Below are 22,472 nucleotides of genomic sequence, written 5' to 3'. Positions count from 1 at the left end.
TTTATCTCCAGGGTGATGTCCCTGTACTCCCAACCTTCTGCCTCTATATTAGTAAATGGCACTTCCTCAGAGGCGTTCTAACACCCTCCTCCCATCACAAGCTGTTTCTATACGCTGATGATCTCCTGGTCAACCTACAACACCCTCATACCTCCTTACCATCACTTTTCCTGGAATTCCATCGTTTTAGCTCCTTTAGTAATTTCAAACTCAATATATCCAAAACAGAGGCTCTCAGTATCTCCCTCTCCGCCATTGGAAAGAGAAGTTCGTTCGCAATGAGGACATCGTAGAGGTAAACAAAAGGCATATCCTACCTAGGGGTTACTATACCCTCCAATCTCTCCAATTTAATTTTCAATGAATTATATTCCCCTACTCTCCCGCATATGGAAAGACTTAGAAGAGTGGGGAGGTTCCCCTTTGCCATGGTTCAAGCGAATTAACTCTTAAGATGGACACCCTGCCCAAACTACTGTACCTTTTTCAAACAATCCCCATCATGGTACCAAAGTTCTTCTTTGTCTCTCTACGATCCCTCGCTATCCGGTTCATGTGGAACCGCGGGATACCTAGGGTGAAGTACAAGCTACTCACCCTTCCGAAGCTACAGGGTGGGGCGGGTCTCCCTGCCAGAGATTTACTATAAAGCCACCCACATGGCGCGCATTCTAGAGTGGTTTCCCCGTCCTTTCCTGAAAGCTTCCGTCATGGTATAGCATGATTTGGCCCCTGTAGACCTCCGGGCTCTTCTATGGGGATACAGAAACGACCTTGCCCACCTATCCACCTCCTCACCGCTGACACTTGCCACCCTTGGACTCTGGTATAACAGGGGATTGTGCTCCATTCTGTCTTCCGACCCTTACCCATTGACCTCTCTGTTAGACCACCGGTTTCAAATGCCCCGAGTGGCCACAAGCACATTCTTTTGTACACCCATTACAAGGGACACCAACTACTCTAGCAGGTTCTCGCGACTGGCTTACCACCCTTCACTTATCCACATTCACAAAACGCTTATATGCTTCCTCCCAAATACACCACTCCTATACTGAATATCAAAGGCTGTGCTCCCTCTCTGTAACGCCCAGACATCTTCTCTCATCCCTATATAGTCTCCTACAAGCCCTTACACATGACGACTTACCACCTTACATTAGGATGTGGTCTGCAGACCTGGGAAAGGACATCTCCAGAGTGGATTGGCAGACCTAATTTAAATTTTACCCACAAGTCAACGATATCCTGCTATTCCCAAGAAAAGAACTACAAAATTCCTGTCTCGATGGTACAGGGACCCCGCCACGTTACACAAAAATTTTCATGCAACTCCAGCCTCCTGTTGCCACTGTAACTCTGCTACAGGGACCTATCTACATGTCTGGTGGGAATATGAGAGGATCCACCCCTTCTGGACTCAGGTATTTGAATGTTACAATAAAATTTATGAAGACACGTTATCGCCTACCCCAATGATTGCCCTCCTCTCGACACTACCTGGGTTTAGAACATTGCAGAAACGGAATCTCCTCCTTTTTTTTTATGTCTTCAGCAAGATAGCTCATTCCATCATTTTGGAAGACAACCCCCACTCCTCCCTTGTCACGATGGGTTTAGACCATGAACGATATTATGAGAATGGAGGAGATGTTGGCTTTAGACATCACCACCTTTGATAAGTACAAGGTATTGTGGTCCATTTGGCTCCGCTTCAGATACCCTCACGAGTATGCTCTCAATCCCGACAGGGTCACCCCAATAAGCAGCCTAACCATAGGGAGGGTTGAGGTGTCTATCCATTGGTTTCCCACCCTCTGTCCATTATCTACCTCTCTCTACGAGTGTCTCCCCAGCAGCTCTCTCTCTCTCTCTCTCCTCTATGATCTTTTCTGCCCTTATTTACTTCCCTCTCTCACTCAATCTACGCCCTTACTTGGGCCACCTCCCACTTTTATTTGATTTCCCCTGTTATTTTTTTAATTATTCCTCCATAGTTTTATTATGACCAAGGCTCTCCAGCCAGAGCTACTCCTCGCAACAGATGACAGTTGTCAACCCTTACAATGCATTGTTTGTTAGTGGGAGTCAAGCTATGGGCGATAGCCTACAGGCTGACTCATTACCTATGTTTACTAATGGCTGTCACCAAGTTGTAACTTATGTTGTTCTTTGTGATATTTGTGAAATTGACAAACTAATTTTCAACCCTAAATGCATGCTTGCTCTGGGTTAAAGCCTAACTTCTCATTCTCTGGCCCTCTGAACACAACCATCAACCACCTTTTTTTTTTTTTAAATATACACACACACAATTATACTTATCTTTACTACTAGTCTCCTGGCTGGATTACTGACATCACAGATCCTTCCTCTTCTTCAGTTTTAAGCACTGCTGTGCTAACATGATTTCTGAGTGCCACTCTGTCCGAGTATTGTAAGCCCAGACTGGCATTATGAGGGCCTGGGTGCTCAGGAGGCAGGATGCATAATGCTGGGAGTCATTCAACCCAGAAGACTGGTGACATCTAGTGCTGAGATGAAGTACTGTAGGGGACAGCCCAGATTTGGAGGCAAATGTGGTAGCTAGAGTCACCTTTACCATTTTAGGCCTTCTGTGCATCACGTTTGTTTAATGAATGTGGGCTTTGCTGTTCCAATGGATTAGTATAGCCAGGCAGCCAGTAATTTTAAAACGGGGGGGTTTGCTAGGAGGAAAGCCTCAATGTCTCCAATATCTCTCATGTCTCATTATCATCTATAATAATAAAAAGCATGCAAGACGAACGTGGACAATGCAATGCAATGCTGGCCATTACTGTAACGGAGTCAAGCTTTGACAGCAAAAGTCAAGAGAGATGACAGGTAATGGCCCCCGAAGATTGTGGTCTTGCCTCCATATGAATGGGAGTTGTCAGCTTGTTGCTCATGCCCGGGGCCATTTTAAATCTTTTGCACTAAACTGATAGATATTTTGTACTGACATGGTAATCCAAAACGGTGTAAACCAATATATTGTAAAGAAGTCACAAATGTTACTAAAAGAGAAAATTCAGCATTTACCTGGCCAATGCTGCAGGTCTGCACAAACTTGCTTCAGTGGGCTCATCTGCTGCTGGTGGTACGGACGCAAAGCATTTACAGTGCTGGGATAGCCTTCAATGAAAGATGTGAAATTGTACTTTACAAAAAAACAAAAAAACCCAAACACAAACACAACACAACACACACACACACACACACACACACACACATTTTAAAGCAGACCTTCAGTTATTTTTTCAACTTTCCATCTATTAAATCTTCTGCTTGTTTTAACTTTGGATAGTAAAACATTTTTTTTCTGCCAGTAAATACCTTATACAGCCCACTTCCTGTTTGTCTGGTAAAAAGCCTAGGCTTATGACATAATGCACAGATTTCAATCTCACTCTCGTGAGAGTTTGCCAGGAAGGGGGGGGGGGGCGACACGGGTCATAAGCGGGCCAATGAGAGCTGCAGGGCTCCAGAGCTGGAGACCTGGAGGTGTGCCTCTGTGTAAGTCCAGGAAGTGAACAGGCAGCAGCTTCAGCTGCTCACAGTTAAAATGGATGCAACCAGACTTAGTGGAGGGAGTTTTCTGCAGAATATTTGGCAAGTACAGAATCACAGTATATATAAAATATGCAATGTGGTTGGTGGGAAGCTTCAGAATGGCAAAGATGTTTTTATTATAAATTATGTTAGCAGACTGCAGTTCCTCTAATACCAACCATCTATTAATACATCCAGCTCAAAATATCCTTTTTAAATTCTTACATAATGGTTTGCAAAAAAAAAAAAATATATATATATAAAAAAAAATTTAATTAGGAAACACCACAAACTAACATTGCTGAATACATTTTATTTTTAAAGTGTTACATTTTACAAGAGAAGGGCCCATTTACGCCAGGTAGGATTTCACAAGACTTCCACTCATACCACAGGGCCATTATTGAATTATGGTGCACTCTGATATTTTTCTGCATTATGCCGTTTGCTGACCTGCAGTTTCCCTTTGTCTATTCCCAAAAACTGATTTTCAAAAAAACATAGTAAAACATCTGAGAACTTATGAAACCAACAATTTTTACTCCCACGCAGCTACACCCTAAACTATATGTGCCAGATTTATATACATATACAGTACTCTGCAAATCTTAGGCAGGTGTGAAAAAAAATGCAGTAAATTAGGTATGCTTTCAGAAATAGAAGTGTTCATTTTAATCAATTAAATGCAAATTAAATGAACAGAAAAGAAATCAAAATCAAAATTTGGTGTGACCACCCTTTGCCTTTACACCAGCATCCATTCTTCTAGGCACACTTGCACACAGTTTTTGAAGGAACTCAGCAGGTAGGTTGTTACAAACATCATGGAGAACTAACTACAGATTGTCTGTGGATGTAGACTGCATCAAATCCTTCTGTCTCTTCATGTAATCACAGACAGACTCCATGATATTGAGATCAGTCCAGAGTACCTGCTGCCATTTTTTCACCCCAGTTCCTATGTTTCTGTACATAGTGGAGTCGCTTAGTTTTGATTCCATGTCCAATGCACAATATGGGGTGCAGAAAAATGGCAGCAGGCTCCCTGGACTGACGATTCAAAATTTGAAATATTTGGCTGTAGCAGGGGGCAATTTGTTTGCCGAAGGGCTGGAGAGCGATACAATGAGTATCCTTGCACGTTTAGGGCTGCAATTCTGCAAATGGAGTTGGAGATTTGGTCAGGATCAATGGTGACCTCAATGCTGAAAAAAACAGGCAGACACTTATCCATTCATGCCATATCAGGGAGGTGTGCGATTGGCCCCAAATCTATTCTGCAGCAGGACAACGACCCAAACATACAGCCAATGTCATTAAGAGCCATCTTCAGCGTAAAGAAGAATAAGGAGTCCTGAAAGTGATGGTCTGGCCCCCACAGGAGCCCTGATCTCAACATCAAGTCTGTCTGGAATTACATGAAGAGACCCCTGCACCCCATATTGTGCATTGGACATGGAATCAAAGCTAACCGACTCCACTATGTACAGAAACATAGGACTCTGGACTGATCTCAATATCATAGAGTCTGTCTGTGATTACATGAAGAGACAAAAGGATTTGAGGCAGCCTACATCTACAGAAGATCTGTGGTTAGTTCTCCAAGAGGTTTGGAACAACCTACCTGCAGAGTTCCTTCAAAAATTGTGTGCAAATGTACTTAGAATAACTGATGCGGTTTTGAAGGTAAAGGGTGGTCACATCAAATATTGATTTTATTTCACTTCTGTTTATTTACTTCCCATTTTGTGAAGTAATACAAAATTACCTATTAACGCTTCTATTACTGAAAACATGCTCAATTTACTTTTGCAGAATATATATATATATACATATATACACACACACACTTGTTACAATCATCAGTGTCACTGTAACACCAATATACATGTGAAAAACAGTGCCGCGCCACTCCTTATACATATACACCCATGGTAAATAACACGATACAAAATTCAAATACAACTGCTGGTAACCCTGGGTGAATGTGTGGAATTTGGTTTTCAGAAAAGTTTTTAAAGCTTATAAAGCACTAGGGAGTTTTTGTTTCTCTTTACTCTAAGAACTGGATGAGAGAAGAGGCACCTTATGAAGTTGGAGGCCAACAGATCCCAAAGGGGAAACAAGCAAGTTTTAGGACCTGTTGCAACATATAGGTAAAAAAATACAGTGAGAGCACACCTGTTTTTGCACAAGTAGTAGTGGCGAGTGAATAAAGGAACACTTACAATGTTTTTGTCTGCACAGTGTGGAGTTCAACTAATAGACACACGGAGAGGCCGTTAAATGCACAGTATATAGTGGAGTGATTATAAAAGAGACGTATTTTTAAATTTGATTTAGATTTTTTGATTCTATGCTTTTTATTATCACTTTGGAATATTGTATTATTAATCATAGGTATAGACATCATTGAAAAAGGAGTGATACAGTATTGTTTTTCACATATAGCTCTGAGAACCCATGTTACTGTGTTAAAGTGCATCCATTGATAATAAGCCCGGCCCCCCCCCTGATCCGGATTCCACCTACCATTTTTATTTTCAAAGAAAGACTGTGCAGATACATGGGATGTGTGCCAGTGCAATGAGCTTTTCTTTTTATCAGCAAAGCCAGGAAGAAGTCTTGAGAAGATCTCGTCAAGCTGTGCAATCCGCAGCTCAGATAAACCCAGGTCCCGCAGGTTGAACACAGGCTGAAAGAAAAGCACATGAACAGATGTTATATCGGTTATACCATATTGTATCGTAAACTCCTTTGGAGAGATAAAAAAAAAAGCCCACGACAAATCAGAACCCAGTATTTCATCCCAATGATCAAAAGACAGACTGAGCAATTCATAACAGCCCCAGCGACAGGTTTCTGGTGGAAGTTCCTTTAAAGTGGTAGAAAAAAAAAACAACTTTTTTTTACTTTTACCTACAGGTAAGCTTACCTGTAGGTAAGATGAAAATCTCCTAAATGTGCACCGTTTAGGAGATATTCTAGTCAGCAGCAGTTGGGGTTGTCACCAGTGCATATGCTCTGAATGAACGGCATACCAGAGTCGTTCCTTCAGATATGTGTGCGATGGCTGAGATGTCATCGCAGCTCAGCCTACCAGAAGGCTGAAACCCCCAAACCTGGAAGGAAGACGAGGTGAAAATGGAAGCCCATGCAGTGTGACAGTGCTGGAGGGCTTTGTTTTAAGGCAAGTCTTTCATAATGTGCTAGTATGCAGTGCACACTAACATATTATGAAGATTACCTTGCAGGTGAAATTTTTTTTTTTTTCTGAAAAGACTTCACTACCGCTTTAAGAACTACCTGTGCCTAATTCAGACCAGCATTTTATGCCAATGTCGGTAACATTGCCGACACATGTGGCAAATTCAGAGATTTCTTACTACTGCCACTAGCAAACTGTCTCTATGGAAGTAACAAATTCCTAAACAGTTACTGCCAGTTCTCATATTAGGAAACTGGAGTCAACCAAGACTACCTCTGAGCTGGCATACAGAATGTACACCGGTACTCAAGAGTGGGCCCTGATTGTGCTGGGAAGATGATGTTGTGTATGTTACAGCTTCCTGCACAGAACTGTATCCCCGCCCTCATTTAGCTGTGGGCTGGTAAATGCTGGGGCTAAAAGCCAAAGTGTAAACAAAGGGATATCATTACCCCAATATGGCAATGCCCATATTTAGGAAATGACCTGTCACTGGGTGGGAGGAGCATGGAGAACTGAGAATCAAATTCCCCATCAAGTGCGCTTTACTACTGATTAATTGTGCACAGCAGTGGGCAGATTTGAAAGCCGCTATTGGACTAAATAGCAACTAAGAATCCGCCCGCTGCCATGTGCTGTCACTCCCCCAGTACAAAACTTCAGTCATGCACATGTCAATGTGAGGGGCACAGTGACAGGGAAAAGAGGGAGTGCACTGAGGAAGTCCAGTGTTGTCACTCCGACTTCAGCGTAGACAAAGCCCAAGGACACAGCGATCACAGAGCACGCTGCCCGCACAAGTGTGACCACGGGAGGATGTCATTCAGCTATAGTGCGGTTAAAAAAAAAAAAAAAAAAAACACACAACAACACACACACCACAGTACAAGGGACACAACTTACCTTCAGTGAGATGTCTCCCTTCTGCGGATGTGTCCTCCTTTCGACAAAATCTCTCTCATCCAATGTCTTTACCCCTGCAATCTTCCAGTGCATTGGGGGTGAATAGAACTAAGGGGTTGTGATAGGCACTCACAAACAGTGCCTGAAGCTGGTATTAAAGCTTCCATAAATGAAATAGGATCTATGAATGGAGGGGGCAGAGCCATCAATCATTCGCCTGTCCTCTATTCATAGATCCGGTTTCATTCAGAGAAGCTGTAGTAATGGCTTGCATTCATTGAGCAGCTGGGTGTAAAAGGTCAGACATAGTCAAGTGTTCGAGTTCCTACCATAGCCCAATAATTCTATTAACCTCTGCCGCAGCAATATTATGGTGGCAGGGGGAGCATCGAAAGAGGAAGATTTTGGCAAAAGGAGGGCAAAGCAGCACATTTTATTAAAAGGTAGGCAATCTTCCGTGTGCTTTTTTATTTTATGTAAACTTAGGTTTTAAAACTGCAAGGCAGGAGTGCCAACCACTTATCCACTATTTTGCCCAGAGCCCTAGTTAAAAGAATCAGATCCCTAAAAGACCAAAGTCACTTCCAATTCTGTAACAGTATTTAGCATCTCACTAATATATTATACACGTGATTCCAGCATTTTAAGTATGACACAAACTAGATCAAAGACAGTGGGGGTACATTGACTCACTGGGAGTTTATTCCTTTTAGGGTCCTTTCAGACTGGGGCGGTTTGCAGGCGCTATTGCGCTAATAATAGCGCCTGCAAACTGACCCGAAAGTGCCGCTGCTTTAATTCCAGTGTGAAAGCCCCGAGGGCTTTCACACTGGAGCTGTGCCCTTGCAGGACGGGAAAAAAAGTCCTGCCAGCAGCATCTTCGGAGCGGAGTGTATACCGCTCCTCCACCGCTCCTGCCCATTGAAATCAATGGGATGGCGCGGCAATACTGCAGAGGCGCTTTGCGGTGGTTTTAACCCCTTCTCGGCCGCTAGCAGGGGGGTAAAACCGCCCCGCTAGCGGCCCAATACCGACGGTAAAGCGCCGCTTACAATAGCGGCGCTTTACCGCCGATAACACCCCCACCCCAGTGTGAAAGGGGCCTTAGTGTGTTTACTGAAATAACACTGACAAACCTCAATGGAATAAAAGCCCCTAAAACAGGCTTGGTAAAAACAACACAAATCACTAATGCACACAACTATTATTTGTATAAACTTGTATTTGTAATATTATTCTGAGGGGGGAAAAAAAAAATAAAAATCTTGCTCAGAACACAGAAACGCCATATAAAACAAGATACAATCAGAGCATGCATCATTAGGCAGCTGTATACAGTAGCAGATGTTTGTTAAATGGCATGTGAATAAATTCAGGGTAAAGTTCAGCTAATAAGATCACCAAGTAAAGTAGGAGCTTCTGCCAAACATTAATAGAGATAGCAGCTACAAAAAAAAACAAAAAAAAACACACAACTTAATGGAGTGGGTACCTAGCGAAACTAGATTAACATCCCCCCCATAAAAATAAAAAAATTCCAAATATGGCGGGGGGGGGGGGGGGGGGGGATGAAAAGTGGAACTTCCCCTTTTGTTCCGCTTTAACTTGGAAAGCACCTAACAAGCTCTGCATATAAATGTATCCCATTAACCACTTGCCAACTGGGCCATTTCCGACACGTCTCTCATATATGTAAAAATCTGTTTTTTTGCTAGAAAATTACTTAGAACCCCCAAACATGATATATATTTTTATTTCATTTTTCAGCAGAGACCCTAGAGCAGTGATGGTGAACCTTGGCACCCCAAATGTTTTGGAACAAAATTTTGCATGATGCTCAACTACACTACAGAGTGCATGAGCATCATGGGAAATGTATTTCCAAAACATCTGGGGTGCCAAGGTTCGCCATCACTGTCCTAGAGAATAAAATGGCGTTCGCTGCAAATTTTTATGTCACACAGTATTTTGTGCAGTGGTTTTTCAAATGCAATTTTGTAAAAAAATACACTTGAATTAAAAAAAAAAAAAAAAAAAAAAAAAAAAACGCACAAAAACAATATGTAAGCCAATTTTTTTTTGTAAAATATGAAAGATGTTAAGCCGATTACATAGATACCCAACAGATCATGCCTTAAAATTGCGCACGCTTGTGGTGGCAAACTACGGTACTTTAAAATCCCCATAGGCGACACTAAAAATAGCTACAGGTTTTTGTAAATGTATTTTATAAGCAGTGACAGGTCTTCTTTATGGAGAGATATGAGGTAGCTAAGACCCCACATTTATCCTCTACAATATAAAGCATTAGATCAAAAAACAATAAATAAAATAAAAAAAAAACAAAAAAAAAAAAAACCCAACAACAAATATGGCCTCGTTTACGGGCTGGAACCGGAAGCGACGTTCTGACGTTGCTCCGGTCCTCATAGATCAGTGGTTCTCAATTCCTGTCCTCATGACCCACTAACAGGCCAGGTTTTATGTATTACCTTGGGGAGATGCAGACTAGAATACTGCAATCACTGAGCAGCAAATTATATCACCTGTGATGTTATTTCAGTTATCTTGCAAACCTGGCCTGTTAGTGGGTCCTGAGGACAGGAGTTGAGAACCACTGTCCTAGATCATAGAGATGAGCAGAGGCCATCTTTCCTCTGCTCATCTCTACGCCCAGCCGCCGGAACCACTGGATGGGTTCCCAGGGATACCAATCACCCAGGCAAGCCTGGGACGTGTCAAAATGTGCCACTAGGACCACTTTTATTGGTTAGAGAAAAAAAATACCGGGGTTATGGCATATCGCTTCAGCCATAACCCCAGTATTCCACCTCCTATCGAGGAAATCTATGGCCAGGTTGGCAAGTGGTTAAAGTGTACCATTCCCCTTAAAACAGTTTTTGCTGATTAAAATTATACATAAGAATGTAATCTATCAATCCCCCAGTAACTTTAATGTAGATCAGGGGGTCAGAAAACCATCAATCGTGATCTAATGGTTGACCACAGACAAGTGGATCGCAGGGTTGCGCTCAGGCAGCTTCGGACACTGAGCTATATCACTGGGAAGCTGTTGGCTTTGATCATTCCCCGCTTTGTTGACCCTCCTTCCGCAAGGCAGGGACCTCCACCCTGCAGACCCCTGTACACTGGCCCTACCTGCTGCAGACCCCTGTACACTGGCCCTACCTGCTGCAGACCCCTGTACACTGGCCCTACCTGCTACTTACAGTGGCCAGCAGAGCTAGGCCAGAATTGAGATCTGCGAGGCCTGAAACTAGTCGAGCAAGTCAATCTGCAGTACAAGCTGTTCTGCCTTAACGGTGGAGTACCGCATCAGCCTTGAGGATGACTAATTACCCTCTAGACATGAAAAAAAAAAAAAAATTGTGAATAAAAGTGAATGCAGAGTTTGTTACTGAATCCAACGTAAGGTAGGTCATAGGAAGGAAGAAAGAAGACGCTGCACCTTGGTGATCTTAGATCTCTTTTATGCTGTCCAGGTATATCTCCACCTCTGAAAGGTTACCTACCCCTGATGTATATTGACACATTCTTGTGACCAGTATATATTTATAACAACCAGGCCACCCCATCAACCCTTCTCAAAAAACCCCTCTCTTGTGCCTCTCAATACCACTCCTACCAGCTATAATTTGCAGCATAAACATTTGCAATAAACCGCTCTTATCATTAAGCCCAGAAATCCATCAGAATGAACTCCCCTGTCATACCTCTGTAGTGCATGTCTCACTGTCATTGGCGACTTCACGCTGGACGACCTTCAGGGAGGCAGAGCTTGGGAAGTACGCTGTGGTTTTGGGAGAGTGAAATGCTGTGATCAGGTAACTCAGCGGTACTGTAAACTGTAACAACAAAGTCATGGTACAATTTTTTTTTAAGCAAATCTTAACAGCATTTAAAAACGGACAATACACTACACAATCAAACTGTGAAACTGCCTTTCGATTTACCAAACATTTATGAAAGGATGGTTTAGGGAAAGAAAAGAAAAGAAAAGAAAAGAAAAGAAAAGAAAAGAAGAAAGAGCACAGGAAACATTTTTCCAATTACATAATACGTAAAAAAAATATACATTGAACACATAACACATCAATATACATTACATGAACACGGCACAAAATTACACAGAACCCCCAACACACATATACACACACACACACTTATTTATTTTTATTGCATAATGTGAAAGATGCCACGCCAAGTGAATAGATACCAAACATGTCATGCTTCAAAATTGCACACGCTCGTGGAATGGCGCCAAAACTTTGGTGCTTAAAAATGCCCATAGGCAACGCTTTAAACATTTTTACAGGTTGCATGTTTTGAGTTAGAGGTCTTGGGCTAGAATTATTGCTCTCGCTGTAACGTTTGGGGGCGATACCTCACATGTGTGGTTTGAATGTCGTTTACATATGTGGGCGCAACTTACATATGCATTTGCTTCTGCAAGCGAGCATGCGGGGACAGGGGCGCTTATTGTTAATTTTACTTTTAATTTTTCTAGTTTGATGCTTTTTTAAAACATTTTTTGATCACTTTTATTTCTATTACAAGGAATGTAAACATCCCTTATAATAGGAATAGTGCGCGACAGGTCCTCTTTAGTGAGATCTGGGGTCAATAAGTCCCCAAATCTCTCCTCTAGGCTGGAAAGCCTGAAATCAAAAAAAGAAGATGCTTCCCAGCCGAGGCGGCGGCATTTTTTTCCTGGCTTCCCAGGCTGGGCGTGACGTCGTAACTTCGCGCCCGGCCTCTGAATGATCATAGAGACTCCGGGGACCATCTGGCCCGCCGGAAATATGATGCTGCACTTCTAAACCAGTCAGGTCCGAAAATCACATATACCTTTCACAGACCAGTATACACCAATCTTTTTCTTTATTAAGCCCTGATGAAGGAAATTTGTTGGCTCTGTAACAAAATACATTTTATCCTATCTTGGAATAAATTTGTTTTTGGCAACTAAGTGTGTGGCGCTTCTATCTTACAATTTCTCTATTACAAAAGTAGATCTTGGATATCCTTTGACATGGAGAAGCTTCCAGCCTAGAATCTATATACCTAGTCCAAATACAATGACAACTCCTGCAGGAGTCCACATCCAATAAATAGGACATGTAGTCATGCATGGCAAACTTAAAATTTTGTAATCCCAGACTGATCCAAGACAAAAAAAAAAAAAAAAAAAACACCACCACACACGCCAACATGACCCAAAGTAATGTTCTTCCAGAGCCCTGAAAAAGTGGGAACCCAAAAAACCCCGAAATGCCTTGGCTGCACCAGGGTTCACTTTTTCAGTAAAGTATTTGGATTCTTCAAAGCTGCAAGCATCTTACCTACATTATGTGCTGCTCCTTACATTTACTTACACTCAGATGAAGTCATAATTTTACTGCTATAAAGACAAATAAAAAGTCGCTTTACTCTTTATTACCCTGCAACGTGCAGGGTTACATTTTCAGTGGCCGGCCAATGGCCGAAGAGGATTCCCACAAAGAAATGTCAGGGGAGATAGCTGTGGACAGTGACTAGACCGGTCATTGCTGGAGAAGGTCACTTGCAAGGCAAGTGTGCCATAATGTACAGTTATAATGCCTTTATGGTAAGAACTGACTCTCACACAGCACAATGTAAAGGATAAGTTCACCTTTCTGAACTGGTTACATCCATATTTTGGGGTGCAACAAGTTCAGCAACACACACACGTGGTAGCCAGCCAGGGATATTCTCACAATTCAAAGAGCGCAAGCGTGCGGGGCTCCTCCCACATGGCCATGTCACTGATCCCTGTGAATCAATGAAATAAAAGTGCCAGCAACCTTTGCAGTGGTCGGCTTGTAGTTCTCAATGAACTACCACGGAGCTGTGTGGCGCTCTAGTAGTTCATGAATTCTTCTGGCCAGCGTAAAACTTCCTGCCCACACATAATATATATCGGCAGACACCACACACTGCACTGACAGTGTGCAGGAGGCCTGCATGGCATCAGTGATCTGCTGACCGCTGGTGCAATGCTTTCCATTCTCCTAAAACTATATAAAAAAAAAAAAAAAAGTGTAAACTTTTTTTTTTTTTTACAGGTAAAAAATAATGTGCATTTATTAGTTTTTGTTAAAATGAGAACTTATCCTTTAAAGCGGTGTTCCAGCTGCAAAATGTATATTTTTTAAAAAGTCAGCAGCTACAAAACACTGTAGCTGCCGACTTTTAAAAACCAAACTTACCTGTCAAGGGAGCCCGTAATGTCAGTGCCCCCCCCCCCCTTTCACCGCTAGTTTCCTACTGCGCATGCGGTGTTTCCTGAATGGCCCCCATCTTCTGAGACACACACAGGTCCCAGAAGGCAACGGGGGAGAATAGGGCGTGACGCACTGGGCCGCGGCGAGGCTGGGACGAAAGCACACAAGGTACATCATAAAAGGCAAGAAAAAAAAAAAAAAAAAAAAAAAATCATTGAGTGGTGGAGGAGGGTTGTCTTTCCTTTAAGACAAAAGTTGTAAAAGTGGGTGGAACTCCACTTTAATTTCCTGAAAATGATAGGGTATCCAAAGTGAAGACAGGTTCATGTTAAATGAATGATCTCTATGCGTTTAGTAAACAATTCATAAAAAGTTATATTATGCAGATTATACAGCCAAATGATCACATACAGTAAATGACAAAAAAACAAAAACAGCTTTTTTTACTTATTTTGCCACATAAAGTCAGCTGGAAGTACTGAAAGGTGTCAGTTACACAAGAGCCAGTGACAGAGAGCTGAACAGAAAGGAGATATACAGTACATGTAATATGGGAGGTGAATGAGGTCACTGCACCACATCGCTATCAGCTGATCAGTGGTGACAGAATTCTAGCAGGGCTGTGTACAAAGTACCAGATGACGCCTCCAGTGCCTACAGACAGAGCAGTCTTTATTATTATCCAGTTTTACTGCCGATTTCAATGTAACTGGTGACCCCAAGATTTGAGATTTCTGCAATAAAAAGGGACATTTAAACCATTCATGATGGAGGTGAAACAAATCTTAAAGCCCGAACACAGTTTTGCAACTTTGATACGTAAAATTGTACACATCATCACAACTACTTAGTGTATATTGGGCTTTCATTTGATGGTAAATGGTAATGGATATCGCCTGTTTTTTTTTTTCAAAGGAAAACTGGCACAAAATCAAAAATATTTTTTTTCCTTTCTTAGCTGTATATTTAGGCCTCATGCACACTGGAATTTTACAGCTGCTGTTTTTGGCTTCAAATGTTTTTTTCTAGTCAATAAACCATCATGTTATCCTATGTGCCCATGCACACATAGGACGTTATCAACCGTTTTTGGCTGGGAAAAAACAAACAAAAAAAAAAACAAAAAAAAGAGAAGAAATCAAAAATGACAGGAAAAAAAAAAAAAAAGACTGACTAGCGCTATAGCCAATCACAGTGATCAGGCGATTGAGAACCAGTCCCCCCAGTTCTCGATCGTTAGTATGAGACACCTGGAGCTGTCAGTGACAGCTTGATCAATGTGCTGGGAATACACTCTGTCATCACATAAACAAAGTAGCTTATACATGCGGCCCCATTGATAAAGACCTATTTCTATCTGTCTACACAGAATCTGCTAGACCCGTTTCAGCAAAGGTCAAAGACAAGGGTGACCCTGTCTTACCTGTCCACAATGCTGATCCCTATATAGGGTCTGCGTTTCACCTGTTGCAGTGAGCATACACATATAGGGGTCTTCAGGGTCTGGTTTCCATAGGGATGGAGCATGGCGGTGGACCTGTATAGCACCCTGCGGCTGACGCCACACATTGCTCAAAGTGCCCATGCACAGTTCAATTCACATTAACATTACAGGCCATTCCCCACTGTGTGGGGTATGGGTAAGACTTCCAATGTTTTATCAAAATTGCACCAGTCCGGATGCACCGCTACTATTGTAGTATTAGAAGACTGAAGGTTAATTGATGATTCTAAAGGTATAACAATAAAATAGTTAAGCTAAAGCAGCCCATAGATGATTTGATTTTCTTTCCTTTCAAGGAAAGAAAAATCATTTGATTTCCCCATCAACACATTCAGTGCTATAGTGTTCTGCCAGCAGGGGGGGGCGCCATGGGCAGCATTCCCAGCCCGGCAGAACACAATGATAACTGCTATAGCAACCTGCAGTAATCACATGTAAAAAAAATCCAACAGGCTGGCTGTACCCAAGTTGATCGATGGAATGCCTTGGGTACAATCAGCCTGCCCATACATGGATCAAGTTTCGATCTATGCATTACTGGCTTTAGAGCGATTTCCTTATGTGTTCAGCCATCATCACCGCAGGTAAAACTCTGGCTGCATGAAGAGTCACGAATAGCCGCGGCTGCCTTGTTATTGCACTGTACAGGCTCAGCAGCCACAGCTATCCAATCACAGCTGTCAATCCCGCCCGCAGGAATCAGTAGGTTTTCGTGGGGATTTGCAGCGTGGTGAAACACCAGTGTGAGTCGGGCCTTACTCATTGCCCTGAAAGGCTAATTTTCCTTCTCTTCATAGACAAGATATTGAAGCTCCCAGTAATTACCACCCCAAAGCTGGTGTTATTTCAAAGGGATGATATGTAGTAATCTTTTTAAGCTGGATGGTAAATTAACAGAGACAGTGATATAACAGTACTAGTGGTAGTAAAAACACCTCTACTTACAGAGCTGACTCAATTAAAGCGTTTGTTAACCAACACTTCATATGCCTGATATGCGCCTGCTGCACTATGTACTTGTATGAGAAAGTATCCTGTTCTCTTTGGATTTCTTCCTTTATGAGAAATCCCTGGTGTTTCTGCCAGTCCCTTTGCTTTCCTATTAAAAACTGACCACACTAAGCAGGAGAACACATTGTGGTCAGTTCTCTAGCTATGCTGGGATCTCAGCCTGCTCTCCTCCAATGATAAGACTTGTCTTGACACGCCCCTACCGCTGCACAGCCATTTGCTGGGAAGATCGGTGTGCTGTTGCTTCTCCTCCCCCAGCACTTATGCAGCTGAGAACAGAGGGAATGTGATCACTTATAAAAAAAGGGGAAGAAAGGTTTTTTTTTTGTTTTTGTTTTTTTTAAATACAAAAATATTGTGCCTTTTATTTCTACTTTAAATTGAATGGGTTGTTATACAAGGTGATCATTTACAATCACTTTAAGCAAGTTATGTCTCTTTGTGAATTTAGATCTGAGAGTTATGGAGGTACATAAAGGTGTGGTATGAGGAAAATAGAGTGCTGTATTAAAGAGATAAAACCAAAACAAAAGACAAACAGTTCTCTGAATTGAGCCTCTTGTATTCTAGCAGAAGGTCTTTCCTATAGCGGAAAGAAACCCTCTCAAATCAACATTAGAGTGGATGTAAAGCCGATTCATGAAATTTGAGCTGGACACATATCTGTAGTGTTTTCTTATCTCCCCAAAGCACTGAGTCCCGTGTGTTTCTTCTGTTCCGGAGCCAAAGTTTGTTTCATGGGAGGTTGCTATAAATATATTAGCAGAAAGCTTGCCTTCTCACAGCAGTGCTCTGCACATTACTTCCTTCCTTTGCCAATGTGGAGGGGGGTGCACCTTTCCTCCAATCAGCTGCCTTGGCTGTATGCCAATAAGCCACTCCTAGCGCTGAACTGGAAGTACATCTCCAGTCATAGATTCCTCCCTTAAATGGTCTAAAGTAGCACTGCCACATAAAGAAACCTGACCCCGAGCAGTTTGTAGTTTTGGATCTGTTAATAGTAAAAATCTCTCTCATCTTAAATGATAAGGACTCCTTTAAAGTCAGTTTTTATGTTTAGCTTGTTTGTCGTTTATACCCATTGGAGGGCCCAAAAACAATTGTGCACATTCCAACCCAAAACTCACTGGCATCAAATTAAACAAATGCTCTTCTTTAATCCTAGGTTCATACTGTAGCTATGCGGGAACCAGCGTGATTTCAGCATTGGTTTCCGTATTGCATCTTTCCCATAGGCAGTTTACACCGCCCTCTGTGAACATGTTACGAGTGTCAATACAATGTTAATGTCACCCCCAGATCAGTTTACAAATCGCAGTGTGAACTGTGGATTCGGATCGTATGGGTGAGAACACCCATGCGATCTGACTGCAGTGCGGGGGGGGTTGTTAAACACCCTGCACCTTTTTTTTATGCAAATTCAGTGTGAGTTCAGCTATACAACTGTATGGCTGAACTCGCACTGCACAGACATGAACCTAGGCTCAGGCTCCATGTACACTGGTGTTTTTTTCTGCTCCTAGAAGCTAAATAGTGTTATCTTATGTGTCCATGCACACTAGTTTAGACTAGTATCATTTTTTTGAGCTTCAGAGTCTAGTAGCAGGAAATAAAAAATGTTTTTGTAGAGTTTTCTGGAGCATTTTTCCAGCAGAAATGCTCCTAAATGCGTTTGAGCTTTTTTTCCCCCTTTCATTCCAAAAATGCCAATAAAATGCTAATGCTTCTAAACCGCTGCTAAAACGCTACTACCAGCGGTTTTTATCCAGTTATTTTTCCAGCATTGTTTAGCAAAAAAAAAAAAAAAAAGTAGTGTGCATGGAGCCTTGATCCTACCTAAAATACAGAGACCCTGACCTTTGACCCCAACACCAACCTAAAGCAAACCCTGATCTAGCCATTTTATATTTTTTATTTTAAACAAACTTTGCGTTTAAAATTCTCCTCTAGTAAGGACAAAAGGATGTAATGTATGACAAACATATCCCGATACCACAAACCCACACAGGGTGGGGGGGAAGATTTAGTCTTTAACCCTTTCATGTCTAATCCTATTTCTGACATTTGAGGCTTACATATTAAAATCCATATTTTTTGCTAGAAAATTACTTAGAACCCCAAAACATTAAATATATTTTTTTAGCAGAGAATCTAGAGAATAAAATGGCGACCGTTTCAATATTTTATGTCACACTGTATTTGCGCAGCGGTCTTTGAAATGCAATTTTTTGGGGAAAAAAAATAAATAAAAAACAGTAACATTAGCCCAATTTTTTTGTATAATGTGAAAAATGATGTTACGCCGAGTAAATAGATACCCAACAATGTCATGCTCTAAAATTGTGCACACTACAGTACCTAAAAATCTCCACAGGCGGCACTTAAAAAACAACAAAAAAAAAAAAATGGTTACCAGGTTAGAGTAAAGCTGGCCATACACCTATAGATTATCTGCAGATTTTCTATGGTTAGATAAACAAAGTGGGAGATTCCTCCATCCACACAGTTTAGCAAACATGGAGAAATCTGTTGCACATTTTCCATCTAACCATAGAAAATCTGCAGATAATCTATAGGTGTATGGCCAGCTTTAGAGGAGGTCTAGCGCTAGAATTATTGCTATCGCGCTAACGATCGCGGCAATACCTTTACATATGCGGGCGTGACTTGCGTGTGCAGTTTCTTCGCTGCGCGAGCTCGCGGGGACGCTTTAAAAAAAATATACAATTTTCTTCTTATTTTTTTTACATCGTCACTTTTGAAAAAAAAAAATAAATAAATTTGATCACTTTTATTGCTGTCACAAGGAATGTAAACATCCCTTGTAACAGTAATAGTGGTGATGGGTACTCTTTATGGAGGGATTGGGGGTTTAAAAGACCCCCAATCCCTCCTTTGCATATCAAAGTATTCAGATCACCAATTCTGAATACTGTCTTTTTTTTTTTTTTAAACAGCGCCATTGGCAGCCGAGTAAACCGGAAGTGACGCCGCTTCCGTGTTTACACAAAGACTGGAGCGAAGCAGTTTCCGGCTTCCCTCCAGTTTCACTCTAGCCGGCGGAAGTGGCGGATCATGCATCGGGTCTCTCGGTGGGATGGGAGTCCTGGGAAGAGCGGCGGAAGGCGACACGAGGGGGTGACATCCCCTCCCGTTCCTCCGGGATAACAGCTGAGCGGCTTCTAGCCACATCGGTTGTTGTCCCTGAAGAGCCGACATCCCACTCTAAAGAACAGTACTGGGATGATGCCTGTATAACCCCCTAAAGCCGAGGCTGCATGTGTGCGTATGGTGGACCGGAAGGGGTTGAAAGAAATCCAGCCTAAGCTCGTTTGGCTGGGCTTCTCCTATGGGTCACAGGAGTACAATTCATTTTGCACTCCTGTGACCCGTTTTCAGCAGAGAGCGAAGTCCGCTCTCTGCCAACATCACTGGAATCAGTTGAGGCACCACGTCATCCCCCACAAGGGAAGTCTGGATCCACCAGGTGCCTGAGATGGCAGCTCAGCTCTCCAATGAGCGAGGAGGAGCAGAGCGGGAAGCTGCTGATTGACAGTCAGAAACTCTCTGCTCAGGGAGCTGTGAGAACCAAGCCATCAGCAATGTTGGATCGCTCAGTTCTCAGTGTAGAGGCGCCAGGGGACTGATGCTGAATCCACTTAGGCAAGTATGATGGGGGAAAAAAACCCAAACCCATACGTCTTTTAAGTGGTAAAACTTCCCTCATTTACAGACAAAAGTGCATTACTTTGATCTAGAACAAAACGTTAAATATTTATAGTTAGCTCAGCGGCTGAGGAATGTTGTGAAACTTGGCAGACTGCTCGTGTTTTTTTTTTTTTTTTTTGACAGCTGTAGGCTGGAACAGAGAACTCCGCATAGAATCGGGAAAATGCTTTGTTAAGATTGCGAGGGGGAAAGAATCAAAATTCTTAACGATTAATCGTGCAGCTCTAAAAAGTATTAGGGGTGTTGAATATAATGGCAGCATCGAAGCATTGCCATTCATATGTTTGAGACTCTGCGAATCGGCCTGAAACTATCTCCGATGATGTCACCCGGAGCTCCGTGCGTGCAATGCTCTGCCTCTCCTGGAGACACACAGAGGCAGAGCCTGCCTGGTGCGTAAAGCCCCACCCACAGAGACGAACAGTGAAGCAGAAAGTCAGCTGATAACCAGTACAGTGAAGGGGGAGGAGCTTGAGGAGACCCGGCATCAGGAGAGGCTTCACTGGAGGCACCTGAAGGGAGAAACCACACTGAGCAGCATGGAGGAAGGGAAATCAACTGACAATGAGAGCTTGTGAGTGCCAGTGACCCCGATCCCATCCATGCCACCACCATTCTTCTGCCTGATCCCATCCCACACACCACTATCCCTCTGTCACTATCACTTATATTTTGTGCATTTAGGACAGGAATGCATCTCAGTCTGTTCCACATTTTCACAGCTCTTACAGCAAAGAAGCCTGTTTTTCCTCTAGATGTAAAGAATGCCCCTTTGTTTTCTGCAATGAACTGAAGGTGAATAACTTGTAGCCCTTTTTTTGGGATGGTTACGAGAATTACCCTCCCCAAAAAGGATATTGCGCCAAGAGCAGATGAAAATAAAGAAACTGAGTTCTTCTGACTGCTTGAATTTTTGGATAAAAACCACGTGCAGCAATCCTGATGCATCACAGAATTGAACTGGTGGACAGGATAATCGTAATCGAATCATAAGACCACTGAAGGCGCACAACCCTAAAAATATATATATATATATATATAAAAAGATGTGGGGTTGTGTGTTTTTTTTTTTTTTTTTTATTTGTTTTTAAAGTTGAAGTTGAGCACAGGGTAGGGTGGTCAACTTATTTCATATGAGGCCTTAACGTATAACAAAAGGGTTATAACCCTCCATTACTTAAACCAATATGGAAAAAATAAATGAAGTTTTGCCCATAGTTCTACTTTGTCTGCAGCCCCTAACAGCATCAAAAAGCCAAAACAATGTAATACTACAGAACATGATTAGACTGGACTAGACTGTCAGACTGCTGACATACTATAAGACAGGGATATGCAATTAGCGGACCTCCAGCTGTTGCAAAACTAGTCCCATCATGCCTCTGGGTGTCATGCTTATGCCTGTCAGATCTTGCTATGCCTCATGGGACTTGTAGTTCTGCAACAGCTGGAGGTCCGCTAATTGCAAATCCCTGGTACAGAAGAAGGACAAAACTATGGCCAGGTTACAGGTGTGGTTGGAGACTGGGGGAATGCTGCAGGGGACTGTCTGAGAAAACATACATAGTACAGATGTGTGTGAAGGGACATGATACAAGAGACTGTCAGAGACTCCAGGGGCGTGCGCCCCCCCCCCCCCCCCCCCCGACACATTGACGGAGGCCGGGGGCACGTTGCAGATTTGGTAGGAGACTGGGGACATACTACCAGGGACTGTCAGAGACCATGGGCACACTAGTTATGGTTGGAGACACAAGACACGCTGCAGGAAAGTGTCAGGATTATGGACACACTACAAGTGTTTTGAGACTGAGGACATGATATAGGAGAGTATCAGAGCCTATAGACATGTTACTGGTGTTGTGGGAGAAACAGAACAAACTGCCAGAATCTGTGGACATGTTACACATGTGGTTGGAGTGTCAGACTACATACATGTTACATGTGTGCTTGAAGGGTGGTGACATGCTACAGGTGGGGTTGGAGACTTTCCTTCTACTTCCGGTCCCAGTGACACACAGGAAAGCAGAGGTGATTAGCCCCTTCTCAAACACACACAGGGACTACACTACACTATACGTCAGTCTCCTCATGTCTGTACATCCCGGGGTTGCCCCTGGTAACGAGGCCCAGTCAGCAGTCTTAGCAGGGCAAAGCATGCCGGGAGTTCCAGCTGACCAGTGTTGGGAGCACGTGATTGGCCGGAGCTGTGTGTATCCCGGGAGCGCCCACCTGTCACCAGCTGTCAGTGTCACCCGGCATACCCGCCCGCCGTCAC

General features: G+C 42.7%; 1 protein-coding gene across 2 annotated transcripts in view; it reads right to left on the bottom strand.

Annotated features, from left to right (window-relative positions):
• YME1L1 (YME1 like 1 ATPase) overlaps positions 1-22,472 on the bottom strand; it is a 49,158-nt gene that overhangs the window by 26,482 nt on the left and 204 nt on the right. For both annotated transcript variants that reach the window (XM_073629819.1, XM_073629820.1), the window contains exons 2-4: positions 11,419-11,550; positions 6,106-6,268; positions 3,064-3,156 (exon numbers count right to left, since the gene is read on the bottom strand). In XM_073629819.1, the coding sequence (XP_073485920.1) occupies positions 3,064-3,156; positions 6,106-6,268; positions 11,419-11,550 (388 nt within the window). The remainder of the gene's footprint in view (positions 1-3,063; positions 3,157-6,105; positions 6,269-11,418; positions 11,551-22,472) is intronic.

Source organism: Aquarana catesbeiana, linkage group LG05 (genome assembly GCF_042186555.1).
Source record: "Aquarana catesbeiana isolate 2022-GZ linkage group LG05, ASM4218655v1, whole genome shotgun sequence".
Classification (NCBI taxonomy): domain Eukaryota; kingdom Metazoa; phylum Chordata; class Amphibia; order Anura; family Ranidae; genus Aquarana; species Aquarana catesbeiana.
Note: the sequence above shows the minus strand (reverse complement) of the source record. Positions and strands in the feature narration are given on the sequence as shown.